General features: G+C 40.9%; 2 protein-coding genes across 2 annotated transcripts in view; one reads left to right on the plus strand and one right to left on the minus strand.

Moving 5' to 3' along the window:
• pik3r4 (phosphoinositide-3-kinase, regulatory subunit 4) overlaps window positions 1-6,095 on the minus strand; it is a 21,838-nt gene extending 15,743 nt beyond the window's left edge. The window contains exons 1-2 of the mRNA XM_065957575.1: window positions 5,843-6,095; window positions 593-1,327 (exon numbers count right to left, since the gene is read on the minus strand). Of these exons, the coding sequence (XP_065813647.1) occupies window positions 593-1,310 (718 nt within the window). The 5' untranslated portion in view covers window positions 1,311-1,327; window positions 5,843-6,095. The remainder of the gene's footprint in view (window positions 1-592; window positions 1,328-5,842) is intronic.
• Window positions 6,096-9,173: 3,078 nt separating this feature from the next.
• atp2c1 (ATPase secretory pathway Ca2+ transporting 1) overlaps window positions 9,174-14,603 on the plus strand; it is a 51,464-nt gene continuing 46,034 nt past the window's right edge. Inside the window, 1 exon segment of the mRNA XM_065957576.1 lies at window positions 9,174-9,282. Coding sequence (XP_065813648.1) covers window positions 9,259-9,282 — 24 coding nt within the window. The 5' untranslated portion in view covers window positions 9,174-9,258.

The following is a 14,603-nucleotide window of genomic DNA, read 5'->3' on the forward strand; positions in this document are numbered from 1 at the left end:
CCCCCCCTGAAAATAACTCTGAGTCATGACTGTCTACAATGGGTGTAACACCCGAGTCCCACTGTCTGTGATGTTTTCACAGTTTTCAGAGTCCTATCTTCACTTTGTTTACATCGCCAGGACGGCCGGCTGACTCCTCCCCTCGTGTATAAAAGTTGTTTAATTGAGGGACTAGAGAAAAGAAGAATAACATACTGTACTCACTGCTTAACTGTGTTTCTAGATCACGCTCATTTCAGGTAAATTTACATGCAGTGTGAAGATACCAGCAGAATAAAGATCTCTAGCATTAGCATGCTAACACAAGAATGCAGCGCAAGTTGTTTTGGTTTCATGCTGGTGCTCAAGGGCAACATCTGCTGGATCAAAAAATCACATATAAAGCCTTCAATGACGAGTAACTGCTTAAAGAAGATGATGTTCTTTCTAACAGTTCATCTGAGCGACCTGAATTCAAACACAAAACGTGTTCACTAAATAATAAGTAGTGAGTGATTTCAGACTTAATCTTCCCTCCTGCTCTTTTGTCAGCGTTCACTCTTTTTCGACCTCGACCTTTGACCCCGCTCTACATCTCACAGAGTGGACATACCTGCAGAGAAGATGTCCATGGCCTGTCTGAGCTCGCCTCTGCCCCTCTGGTTGTTGTTGGTCAGATCGACCAGCGGCGTGTTCTGGTCGCTCTCCGTCGTGAACATGCTCCCGTCCACAAAGCGCTCCGGAGCGATGTAGCACGTCCTCCTCCGGGACGTGTCGAAGAAGTAGTTGAAGTCGGCGGGGTTGTCCTCGGGCAGGTAGGTGGGCTTGAAGCTGGCGAAGTCGGTGAGCAGCACCCAGTTCCAGCTGGTCACCATCACGTTCTCCGTCTTGATGTCGCCGTGGCGGACGCCGGCTCTGTGCGCCTGGTCGACCGCGTTGAGGATCTGGAAGGCGAGCCAGCGTTTCTCCACGTTGTTGAGGAAGGGCCGCGTGCTGATGCGGTCGTACAGGTTGTCCCGGACGTACTGGCGGAACAAGATGGCGGCCTTCTCGCTCAGGGAGGTCTTCTGGAAGGGCAGGCAGTTCTGGCAGGAGTGCAGGCGGATCTTCAGCTCCTCCAGCTCCTGTTTGTAGCTGGTCAGAGGCAGCGACGGGTCCTGGATGGCGAACACTTTGACCACCACCAGACCCTCTCGGTGTTTGGCTCGGGCCACCTTGAAGAAGCGCGTGCTGCCCAGGCTCTTGTCGTACTCGTGGTCGTGGATGTCGGAGAAGTAGCTGTCCACAGAGAGGATCTGAGACGGGGCGATCCCCGCCAGCTGGTTCCCCATCTCACCTCAGCGCTCGTCTGTGGGGAACAAGTCGATAAGATCAAACTTTTAAAACGTGCTCACAGATGTTTTTACTTTCACCTCTGAGAACATCTGGTGTGACGTAACACACAGCGCTGTCATCCCATCACACACAACGTGCAGAGAGGTGTTTTTAAAAATCTAAAAAACTATCAGAACTGACAAAGTTCTGGAATATTCTGAACCTTGAAACCTTTTTAGTTTACACTGGTATGTGCCACTCAAGCGAGGAGGTTCCTGGTTTGAATCTCCGTCCTTCAGGAGTCTCTCTGTGAGGAGGTTCCTGGTTTGAATCCCCGTCCTTCAGGAGTCTCTCTGTGTGGAGGTTCCTGGTTTGAATCCCCGTCCTTCAGGAGTCTCTCTGTGAGGAGGTTCCTGGTTTGAATCCCCGTCCTTCAGGAGTCTCTCTGTGAGGAGGTTCCTGGTTTGAATCCCCGTCCTTCAGGAGTCTCTCTGTGAGGAGGTTCCTGGTTTGAATCCCCGTCCTTCAGGAGTCTCTCTGTGAGCAGGTTCCTGGTTTGAATCCCCGTCCTTCAGGAGTCTCTCTGTGAGCAGGTTCCTGGTTTGAATCCTCGTCCTTCAGGAGTCTCTCTGTGAGCAGGTTCCTGGTTTGAATCCCCGTCCTTCAGGAGTCTCTCTGTGAGGAGGTTCCTGGTTTGAATCCCCGTCCTTCAGGAGTCTCTCTGTGAGGAGGTTCCTGGTTTGAATCCCCGTCCTTCAGGAGTCTCTCTGTGAGGAGGTTCCTGGTTTGAATCCCCGTCCTTCAGGAGTCTCTCTGTGAGCAGGTTCCTGGTTTGAATCCCCGTCCTTCAGGAGTCTCTCTGTGAGGAGGTTCCTGGTTTGAATCCCCGTCCTTCAGGAGTCTCTCTGTGAGGAGTCTGCATGTTCTCCATGTGTGGGTTCTCTCCTGGTTCTCCGTCTTCCTCCCACAGTCCAAAGACATGCTCGTTAGGTTAACTGCTGACTCTAAATTGTCTGTAGGTGTGAATGTGAGTGTGGCTGGTTGTCTGTCTTATATGTCAGCTCTGTGATTGGCTGGTGAACAGTCCAGGGTGTAACCCCGCCTCTTGCCCAGAGGACCCCACTGTGACCATGAACTGGTAAAGCGGTATAGATAATGGATGGGCTGGTTTGTGCTTTCCTGTTTACGTCTGGATTGTTGTTTGTAATGTTTTTATGTATTAATGCTTCTGTAGATTTATTAAAGCTGATTGTTTGCAGCACTTTGAGTCCAAGACAACTTTCTCCCACGAGACAATAACGTGAATCGTTTGATAAAATGTATCTGATCATATCAAACAATCCATTAAATGAATAATAACTGGAAGTGATGTAAAGACGTGTCACATGGGTTGTTGGATTAAAATGTCCCTTTTGATGATGTCGATTGTTTGGATTATTTTCAGGGCAGAGTCACGTGACGACACGTCAACGTCCCATTTGGACACATTCAGTCTTTAGGGAAGACGACACCGAACAAAAAGAAGTCAAATGTAAACACTGAGGAAAGACTGTGAGAAACACGAGGTATTTATTTTTACTGTTTTAGACAAGTTCATTTCTACTTTAAAACTTAACTTCAAGCGATGCTTTGATTTCAGTTCCAAATATTCAATAAATAAACTCTAAAGAGTTCCTCAGATATGAAACTCTGTCATTAGAAAACAAATCCCAGCTTTAATAGTTTGATCATATTTACAGTTCGGACCTCGTCAGTGAAATATGAGGAAAAAACAAAATAATCCTTCATTAATGGTAATCGAGGTCAAAGGTTAAATTAACCATGATGTTGATTTGAGGTCCAAACATGGAACAAACAGAAAAGGAACTAAAGTGCTCTTAAATTACATTTCAACACATTTATTATACTGAACTATTTCTATATATATATATTTATATACTGAACATTACACTGAACTGAATTAACAAAACACTGAGTTTGTAAAGTCTTCTAACATCTTTATCATTTATATCCTCTGTGTTTTAGATGTGGGAGAAGGTGAGCTCTCACAATAAAGCAGATTTAGATTAAATTAGATTTATTTCTGTTTTTCTTTCTGTTTTCTTTCTGTTTTTCTTTCTGGTTTTCTTTCTGTTTTCTTTCTGTTTTTCTTTCTGGTTTCTTTCTGTTTTTCTTCCTGTTTTCTTTCTGTTTTTCTTTCTGTTTTTCTTTCTGTTTTCTTTCTGGTTTTCTTTCTGGTTTCTTTCTGGTTTCTTTCTGGTTTTCTTCCTGTTTTCTTTCTGGTTTCTTTCTGTTTTTCTTTCTGGTTTCTTTCTGTTTTCTTTCTGTTTTTCTTTCTGGTTTTCTTTCTGGTTTCTTTCTGGTTTCTTTCTGTTTTTCTTTCTGGTTTCTTTCTGTTTTCTTTCTGTTTTTCTTTCTGGTTTTCTTTCTGTTTTTCTTTCTGTTTTCTTTCTGTTTTTCTTTCTGGTTTCTTTCTGTTTTTCTTTCTGTTTTTCTTTCTGTTTTCTTTCTGTTTTTCTTTCTGTTTTTCTTCCTGTTTTCTTTCTGTTTTTCTTTCTGGTTTCTTTCTGTTTTTCTTTCTGTTTTTCTTTCTGTTTTCTTTCTGGTTTTCTTTCTGGTTTCTTTCTGGTTTCTTTCTGTTTTTCTTTCTGTTTTTCTTCCTGTTTTCTTTCGGTTTTCTTTCTGGTTTTCTTTCTGGTTTCTTTCTGGTTTCTTTCTGTTTTTCTTTCTGGTTTCTTTCTGTTTTTCTTTCTGTTTTCTTTCTGTTTTTCTTCCTGTTTTCTTTCTGGTTTTCTTTCTGGTTTCTTTCTGTTTTCTTTCTGTTTTTCTTTCTGGTTTCTTTCTGTTTTTCTTTCTGTTTTCTTTCTGTTTTTCTTTCTGTTTTTCTTTCTGGTTTCTTTCTGTTTTTCTTTCTGTTTTCTTTCTGTTTTCTTTCTGTTTTTCTTTCTGGTTTCTTTCTGTTTTTCTTTCTGTTTTTCTTTCTGTTTTCTTTCTGGTTTTTTTCTGGTTTTCTTTCTGGTTTCTTTCTGTTTTTCTTTCTGGTTTTTTTCTGGTTTTCTTTCTGGTTTCTTTCTGTTTTCTTTCTGGTTTTCTTTCTGGTTTCTTTCTGTTTTTCTTTCTGGTTTTTTTCTGGTTTTCTTTCTGGTTTCTTTCTGTTTTCTTTCTGGTTTCTTTCTGTTTTTCTTTCTGTTTTTCTTTCTGTTTTTCTTTCTGGTTTCTTTCTGTTTTTCTTTCTGTTTTCTTTCTGTTTTCTTTCTGTTTTTCTTTCTGGTTTTCTTTCTGGTTTCTTTCTGTTTTTCTTTCTGTTTTTCTTTCTGTTTTCTTTCTGGTTTCTTTCTGTTTTCTTTCTGTTTTTCTTTCTGGTTTCTTTCTGGTTTTTTTCTGGTTTTCTTTCTGGTTTCTTTCTGTTTTCTTTCTGGTTTTCTTTCTGGTTTCTTTCTGTTTTTCTTTCTGTTTTCTTTCTGTTTTCTTTCTGTTTTTCTTTCTGGTTTCTTTCTGTTTTCTTTCTGGTTTTCTTTCTGTTTTCTTTCTGGTTTCTTTCTGTTTTCTTTCTGTTTTTCTTTCTGTTTTCTTTCTGGTTTCTTTCTGTTTTTCTTTCTGTTTTTCTTTCTGTTTTCTTTCTGGTTTCTTTCTGTTTTCTTTCTGTTTTTCTTTCTGGTTTCTTTCTGGTTTTTTTCTGGTTTTCTTTCTGGTTTCTTTCTGTTTTCTTTCTGGTTTTCTTTCTGGTTTCTTTCTGTTTTTCTTTCTGTTTTCTTTCTGTTTTCTTTCTGTTTTTCTTTCTGGTTTCTTTCTGTTTTCTTTCTGGTTTTCTTTCTGTTTTCTTTCTGGTTTCTTTCTGTTTTCTTTCTGTTTTTCTTTCTGTTTTCTTTCTGGTTTCTTTCTGTTTTTCTTTCTGTTTTCTTTCTGTTTTCTTTCTGTTTTCTTTCTGGTTTCTTTCTGTTTTCTTTCTGTTTTCTTTCTGGTTTCTTTCTGTTTTTCTTTCTGGTTTCTTTCTGTTTTCTTTCTGTTTTCTTTCTGTTTTCTTTCTGTTTTTCTTTCTGGTTTCTTTCTGTTTTCTTTCTGTTTTCTTTCTGTTTTCTTTCTGGTTTCTTTCTGGTTTCTTTCTGTTTTCTTTCTGGTTTCTTTCTGTTTTTCTTTCTGTTTTCTTTCTGGTTTCTTTCTGTTTTCTTTCTGTTTTTCTTTCTGGTTTCTTTCTGTTTTCTTTCTGTTTTCTTTCTGGTTTCTTTCTGTTTTTCTTTCTGGTTTCTTTCTGTTTTTCTTTCTGTTTTCTTTCTGTTTTCTTTCTGGTTTCTTTCTGTTTTCTTTCTGTTTTCTTTCTGGTTTTCTTTCTGTTTTTCTTTCTGGTTTCTTTCTGGTTTTCTTCCTGTTTTCTTCCTGTTCTCTTCCTGAGTCATGTTGAGAACAAAACTTTCTTTGAGCTGCTGATCACATGATGCTAGCTGTTAGCATGCTAACTGGAGCTATTAGCTGCTAAAACACAACATTAACTTTATGTGCAGAGAACAAACAGCGTAAACACATTTAAACCACACTGTGTGCAAGTTGTTACCAGCTGTTGAAGTTGTTGACAGGAGAGTTGTTGTTGTTGTTGTTGTTGTTGTTGATAGGCTAGCGATGCTAACGGCTACTAACGGTCACAAACGTCAGAGTAAACGTCATCACGTCGTCTCTCGGTGTCTCTAACACGATAACCGTCCGATAATCCCCGATAACAAACAACCCCGCAGCGTGAAGAATAAACAAGCGGTTCAGTCTGAATCACGCAGCTCGCCTCTCTGCGGGGTCCAGATGTTGTTGTGAATCCGGGTCAAACCGGAAACGGAGATAGCTCGCTGGTGCCCTCTGCCGGCCAACTCCCGCTACTGCAAAGATGGTTTATAACAGGATGGGTCACTCGATAGCTGAAACAAAAACTTTTTTCTTTTTTGTTTTGTAAAGTATTATTATACGGAGCCCGGGAGGTGACATGGTCATGGATGTGTGTTTTTTTTAATGAAAGCACTTTTTATAAATGACACGCTCGTTTCAGTCACTCGTGCATGCTTCTTCATTAAAGTAATTAAGTAATTTGCACGAAAGTTTTATTCATTTCTGCCATGTTGTTGTGAAGTCACGCTCAGGGTGCGAAGCCTAATGGTGCGTTCCGTTTTCCTCAGAACTCCGGATGTCGCAGATGGGAACGCTGTCACGCCCGAGTTGACCGCGCTCCGGTTGAGCTGGCAACATGATTGCCTCCAGGAGTACCTTTGGTTTGTTAGTTAATATCAGGCGATTAAAACACACTAAGTGACATTTGTGTGCCAAAGGGAAATGACAACATGTCAACATGTCAACAGAAAACTTTGATGACGTATCCGACTGGCAACTCAGAATTTCCAATCAAATAGAACGCATTTCAAATGTTGTCATCGCGTCTTACTGTTTTGCTTCAGGTTTAAGTCATGTAAACATCGCAAATCTAAGCAACTGTTTTCATTTCAAAGCCCTCTGATTGATGAGAAAGTTCATCAATCGGATGCTGAAAATCCGGAGACATAACAGGCAGGATTATGAGTGAACAAGCATAACAGTGAAAACACAACAACATTTGGGCTGCTGAGCCCGAGCGTGATGTTATGGCAACATGGCCGCTGTGAAAATGTGGTGTATATTAGTTTAATTTACTCTTATAAAGACGGGTGTGCAAGCCTTTAAAACACTCACATGCAATTTATAAAACAGCACAAAACTATTCTTGTCACCTTCTGGGCTCCGTATTATTGACATCTTTTCAGAAAGCAGTCAATAATCAAAAGATACCTACAACAATAAAATATTTAGTGTATCATAAAGGGTGGTCAGCACAAACGTTATTTTATTAGAAAATGTAGTTTAACATTCTGCACTGATTGAGGAAATCAGGTTTGACACAAATTCAGCTGCTAAAATAAAATGTAAGCTGTTACAGTTTCAGTGCTGATGATTTTCTTTAACTGTTGTTACTCATTTTGATGTAATCAGTTCAACCCTCTGGCCACCGACCACAATTAATCTTACAGTTATATAACATATTTAACGTAATTTAAGTCTTAATTAAAACATTTCAGAGGTCGTTCTGGCTCACCGTAAACCACACGGTGTCACTTCCGTGTTGAGTAATCCTCTTGTCTTATTTACGATCTTTGCTTTAAGCGAAGGAACTTTCTGGCAGCGAGAGCCGCGGTGTGTAGTGACGCTACGTGAAGTACGCGGTAACGTGACCGGAAGTCAAACGGTTCATCAATAAATTAAAAGCATAGAAATTATGCATTAAACGATTTAAACACGGTAAATAATGAATATGATTCTTAAACTCGAACCTATTCTTGAAGCGGAGTCCAGCCTTATTTTATTTTGTTTTTCTGTTGTTTATATTGATTTAATATTATGCATTAAAAAGTGCAAGAAGAGGATGCTGGTTGTCATCTTGAGTTTAAATAAAAGCCTTTATCGTTTCTTTTCTACAGTATTCAAATTTATATTCGTTGACTACACCAACACACAGAAAAATAAATATTTGGTATTCATAATGTTGGTAAAAACAATGTATTCAGTCAAAGTGGGAAATAATCTTTTAATCTAAAGTGTTTTATTGTCATTTCCGTACAGTTTGATTTGAGGTTGTTGGTGTTTTATTTTTTCATCTTACACTTTAAATAACAATTGTTTTCTCCATAAAAACAACAACACAGGTACTCGGTAAACAAACTGACATTTACAGGGTTAAAATCCATCAAATGAAACAATATTTGGTATTTATGATCAGGACTGATGTTGGTAAAAAAATGAATTCAGTCAAAGGGGGAAATAATCAGCGGTGTAGTGCAGGGTAAACAGAGGTATACAGAGAATACCCACTTGTGTTCCAGTCTCCAGAGTGGATATCCACTTCTAAATAATAACTGATTACTTGTAAAAACAAATGTGTTATATAACTTGTTACAACAAAATAGTAGAGTGCACTTGTGCATTGCTTTGTAACGCATTTCCCACAACACTGATAAGGAATAAGGAAAAGTTCACTCAAAATGCAACACACTGTCTCAGCCAGTTAAATGACCAAATCTGCTCCTATTCTTCTTCTTCTTCTTCTTCTGTGGTTTATGTGAATGTCTTAATGATCCCAACTCTCTTGTATCCAGCAGCTCAAGTTCAGTGTCAATGTTTAAAGATAGATAGATAGATAGATAGATAGATAGATAGATAGATAGATAAATAGATAGATACTTTATTGATCCCGAGGGAAATTCAATGCTTCCAGTAGCAGGTTACAAAGACATGAAACATTTGTTACAAATTAACCACAAACCCCCCCCCCCCCTCACATACATATATATTAACCTGAAAAAAGATTTAAAGAATCCCCCTAGATGAATCAAACTTAAACTGTGCAGTTAAAAATAGACTTATACATGAAATGTACATAACCCATGCAGGAATAAAAATATATGTGAGATTTAAACAAGAACCTATAAACAGGTGAGGAAAATAAATAAAAGGCAATTTTTTAGGTGAATTAATTATACAAGAGTCATCGTACATGTCACTGGTTATAACAGAGGCTGTCTATCATCTGCTAGACAGGACACTAAATATAAAATATATTTTGTGAAAAAAATAAGACTTTACCCATTTCTATCACCACTACATCAGTGTAAATAATATAAATGTATATATTTTATTTTAATATCTGTAAAGTGGGCACTTTATCGTCACAGAGGTGCTTTCCGTCACATTTCTTAAAGTTTCTTTGGATTAACAGAATACAAAATAACTGTATTGTAAAGAGAACGGATTATTTCCGGTGCACTCCCACGTTGGGGTACGTAAAGTGGTTTTATTTTGACACTCTAACCGGAAGCGCTGATCGCGGTGTCGTCAGTGAGCCTGTCATGGTGGACTTTGTTCTGTCAGAGGAAAAGGCTCCGCGCTGGGATTTCACGGAAGATGCTGAAGAAACGGGAGCTGTTGGTAAGTTTAACAGTGTGTCACTCGTCCTGTTGTCGCTCTTACAGTCTGAATATCTCTCTGATTTACACACAAACTGGTTTTATTTGATCGGGGGAGCTTGTGGAGTTCGACCCCCGCGATGTGATGCAGGCAGCGGCGGGTGTTTGGTGACTTTACGTCCCGGAGTGGAGCTCTGTGACCCCGCTGTTAGCCTGCTGCTGTCACCGGGGGGGGGGGGGGGGACCATAATGTTAGCTGGTGTGTCCGTGGGTGTCTCTGCTGGGTGTTGACATGAAGGCAGGACGAGGCGTGGACAGCTGAGGAGGGAGGAGGTGAGGACAGAGGAGCTGAGGAGGGAGGAGGGTTAATGGTCCGCTGCTTGTTGTGTTTTATCTGTTAGCTAGCCGGGTGGAGCTAGCTGCGAAGCTAACCGAGGCTAACGTGTGTGTGTGTGTGTGTGTGTGTGTGTGTGTGTGTGTGTGTGTGTGTGTGTGTGTGTGTGTGTGTGTGTGTGTGTGTCTCTGTCTCTGTGTGTGTGTGTGTGTGTGTGTGTGTGTCTCTGTCTCTGTGTGTGTGTGTCTGTCTCTGTCTCTGTCTCTGTCTCTGTGTGTGTGTGTGTGTGTCTCTGTCTCTGTGTGTGTGTGTCTCTGTCTCTGTGTGTGTGTGTGTGTGTCTCTGTCTCTGTGTGTGTGTGTCTCTGTCTCTGTGTGTGTGTGTGTGTGTGTGTGTGTGTGTGTGTGTGTGTGTGTGTGTCTGTCTCTGTCTCTCTGTGTGTGTGTGTGTGTGTGTGTGTGTGTGTGTGTGTGTGTGTGTGTGTGTGTATAATATAATGTAATATGCTTCGATTCACAGTCTGATATTTAAACGATGCTAACAACTCAACTTCATGTGTTTCACAACCTGCAGACAAGCCGACTGTCCGGATCACATCTGACTCAGATCCACTTTTTTATCGATAGTAGGGAGAAAAAACATCCGATATGTTGGCCGATATCTTTCTTCGATCTGTAAGGATAGATGTAGATTTATACGTTTGATCCCTGACTGAGCATGTAGGTGTATCACCGCTCGACACCCTGCATGTAGCGCCCTCTGCTGGTGACAGAGAACTGCTAGTGTAATACAACGATACTCAAGTTAAAAGCTATTTGACTGGGTGAATAAATCTACAAATGTTGGCGCATATCTGCAATAAAATAAAAATGAGCCGAGATAGTAATTACTCGATATGCTGATGTTATCGGCTGACCGTTTAATCGGTCGGGCTCCAGTCGAACGTTCTGGTACAGAAACGTGGCCGATGTTTAAGACAGAAAGAGTTAGATTGATTACTAAAAACAGGAATTCAACCAACGTTAGTGCTATGATCGTTTGTCTAAATTGCACAAATTGTATTGGTGACCCCCATTGGGCAAGTTGCTCCTGCTGCTTCTTTAGCTGTGTGTGAATGGATGAGTTAATACTGACGGACTCTTTACACAGCAGCCTCTACCATCAGTGTGTGAATGGATGAGTTAATACTGATGGACTCTTTACTCAGCAGCCTCTACCATCAGTGTGTGAATGGATGAGTTAATACTGATGGACTCTTTACTCAGCAGCCTCTACCATCAGTGTGTGAATGTGTATGAATGGATGAGTTAATACTAATGGACTCTTTACTCAGCAGCCTCTACCATCAGTGTGTGAATGTGTGTGAATGGATGAGTTAATACTAATGGACTCTTTACTCAGCAGCCTCTACCATCAGTGTGTGAATGTGTATGAATGGATGAGTTAATACTAATGGACTCTTTACTCAGCAGCCTCTACCATCAGTGTGTGAATGTGTATGAATGGATGAGTTAATACTGACGGACTCTTTACTCAGCGGCCTCTACCATCAGTGTGTGAATGGATGAGTCAATACTGATGGACTCTCTTACAGCGGCCTCTACCATCAGTGTATGAATGGATGAGTTAATACTGATGGACTCTTTACTCAGCAGCCTCTACCATCAGTGTATGAATGGATGAGTTAATACTGATGGACTCTTTACTCAGCAGCCTCTACCATCAGTGTGTGAATGTGTATGAATGGATGAGTTAATACTGACGGACTCTTTACTCAGCAGCCTCTACCATCAGTGTGTGAATGTGTATGAATGGATGAGTCAATACTGATGGACTCTCTTACAGCGGCCTCTACCATCAGTGTGTGAATGGATGAGTTAATACTGATGGACTCTTAACTCAGCGGCCTCTACCATCAGTGTGTGAATGGATGAGTTAATACTGATGGACTCTTAACTCAGCGGCCTCTACCATCTGTGTATGAATGGATGAGTTATTACTGATGGACTCTTTACTCAGCGGCCTCTACCATCAGTGAATATGGAGGTGTGACCTGCTCAAGTCCACTTCAGGGTAGACGTCCTGTATTCTGCCAACAAGTAGCTGATTTAAAAAAAAAAGAGATGTCAGATTAAGACGTTTAGGCGCTGATAATGATCCTATAAAGTTTAGTATCTGCCATCAGTCACATTTATTCAGCAACACACTTCAGTTAAAATCAGAGCCTGATCCAGGTTCTTCAAATAGTTGGACCGGCACGCTGCAGATCTCTTTAGCCTGAAAACGTCAATAGACTCTAACTAAGCGGAGGGCGATTTCAAATATTGATCAGAATATGAATCAGCCATGTGGAACAGGAGTGACCCACTGACTTTTACTCTTGGAAAGATTCCCAGAAAGGGGAAAGGAAGCTGGACTGTGGACCTGCTGTGACCCTGCAGTTTATGGGTCTGTGTGTTGTTTTACACGCTCGCTGTTTTTTCTCCCATCAGCTCGCAGAGGTTAACCAGGCAATCCTTTAAATGTGGTGAAGTTAATTATTAACTGAACTGAAGGGACTTAAATGATCTATAGGTCTCCACCATCGTGAGTTCATTCAGAGAGTGAAGCTGAAAACGATGTGCTGCCTGTCGTTTGTTGCTTCCAACAACTCGGAGAAAACTAAATATACAACAAGAGTTTTATTTACCTTTTTAGAGTTTCGCATATCCTGTTTGGTATTGAATCAGGCTGGAGGTGAATTTAAACAGAAACGGTTAACCCCCTGAAGAGACCGAGCTGCCGGTACTACAAACTGTGCATCACTGAAGGCGCTGGGATAAAATCCCTGAAACTCCACAGGTCCATCAAATATTGACAAGTTAAGGTGGAAGAGCTTCTGCAGACACACAGATTAGAAACACAATCCAAAGACGGCAGAAGGTGAAATGAGATCACAACCACAGGACTCGTTGAGAGAACGTGACCACAGAATAGAATTTCCGGCGGTCGAACGCAGCAGCTTCAGTTTGTTCAGACTGAAACACCCAGAACGTTCTCTCAGCTCCCTGCAGACACACTCAGGGAGTTAGACTATCTGCTGTTTATGAAATCCTCCATGTGCAGTTTTTTTCTGTGCATTAAACTTGATCACATCAAGTTTGTGTATTTGTGTGTGGCGCCCCCTGTGGCGTACAAAGCAGTGTGCCATTTTTTTATTTTTTAAAATATATTTTTTATTTAAGAAAAGCATTCTTCACACATTAGTAATTACACATAATCGCAAAATAATTGCAAGAAACATTGGAGCACTTTCTTTGCAGAAAGAGGGGGTATGATGCTCGCAGTATATTTAACAATTTAGCTCTTCCAAAGATTTTTTCATGTTCAAGTAACGTGACATTAGTTAAATAATAAATGAAGAACACAAGAAGCTTTCACCTTGGAGGGGGAGAGAAAGAAAATTAAATACAGAGCAGGTTAATGGATGAAAGAAAATGAAAAAAATGAGGAAATAATACCCATGTATAAAATCAGGTCTTATAGGTTCGATATATTCAGTCCATATCCTGTAGAATCTTGTGCCTTTTTTTTATGCCGATCTTTCCCTGCACACACGCCTCCACAGATCGCTGATTGCTTGCACTTACTGACATTGTTTGCTTTTTTTTCTAGATCCTTGCTCGTGTTGTACTTCCTCTCTGATGGAGAATAGCGTCTGCTAAGTGGATTGTAGTAATCATGTTTTCTGAAATCTCCTCCTGTTTTCTTTTCACTATCAAATGAGTTTCCTCCAAAGGGTGGCTCAGCCTTAGAGAGAGGGTGAGGAGGAGCTCAGCGTTTGATTTAAAGAAAAGACGGGGGTGACCTGTATCTAAAGACGTCAGCTGTGAGAGGTGAAGAGCGTACCTGATGAGGTCCCACTTTGATATAAGAAAGTCAGCAGAGCCCTAACAGGGACTGTAAATCTGAAGGGATAACTTTGAGATGTCTTAAAGTCATCAAAGAGGAAGAACTGAAGTGTTCTGAAGCTTAACTCGCTTCATCATCTTTAACCTTTTTAATACGGCGGGATAGAAGGAGCTGTTTCTCTCTCATGAAGCCTTGTTCATGTTGGAGGTCATGAGGAAGAGGAACAGAGTCCTGTCAGGTCTCACACCGGCTGACCACACCCAGACGTGATGTTTACCCAGCAAGCATGTGAGACGACTCAGCTCCTCTCTACAGTAATACTCTTTGTTATGGCTCCTCAAGGGGAGATTCTTAAGTCTTTGGAATCATGTTGTTGTAAAACATCAAGTGTTCTGCTCATTGGATCATTCAGGGAGCAGCTTTTCTCTTCAACTAGAGGGGACCTTCCTGTTCATGACAAAAACAGACCGATATGGATTAGACGTCACAGCCGTTATGTGCGCATTGTCAGCGACAAATGATGCTTGTTGTAATCCATACAGCGCCCTCTGCTGGAGACAGAGAACTGCTAGTGTAAAACAATGAAACTCAAATGAAATACTATTTGACTGATGAATAAATCCAATTATATTGCCACATAAATTAGCTGACACAGTCACTTGTTGTGCCGATTAATCGGTCAGGCTCTAATACCGATACCGGTTGAATTAGATGCCAACAAAAGTAGAAGTCTTAGTCCCCGTGTCCACCTAGCGTTTGCTCTCAGGAGGGCTAGCATGAAGCGTTTGTGAGCCGAGAAAAAAAAAAGTCCTGCACGTCCGTCCCGTCTCCATGACAACAGTCTGTTAACGGCCGCTGTGTGAGCAACACGGCTCCGTTACTTTTTACTGAATGTTTTATGAGATCGTTTTTTACCCCAGAGCACGAGGAGGATGTGGATACAAGACACGAAGCGTAGGAGCTTTCTCATTGGGAAAAGAGCGCCTTTCTGAAACGATTTAAGATTTTGAACTTGAAGCGTTTGGAGCGGCTGCACACAAAAGGCAGACGCTCTGGTCACTGCTGTTTTTCTCCGGGCGGCCGTCTGCTTCTGCGGACGCTCTTTCCTCCCTGACTAT

This window comes from Labrus bergylta, chromosome 8 (assembly GCF_963930695.1).
Source record: "Labrus bergylta chromosome 8, fLabBer1.1, whole genome shotgun sequence".
Classification (NCBI taxonomy): domain Eukaryota; kingdom Metazoa; phylum Chordata; class Actinopteri; order Labriformes; family Labridae; genus Labrus; species Labrus bergylta.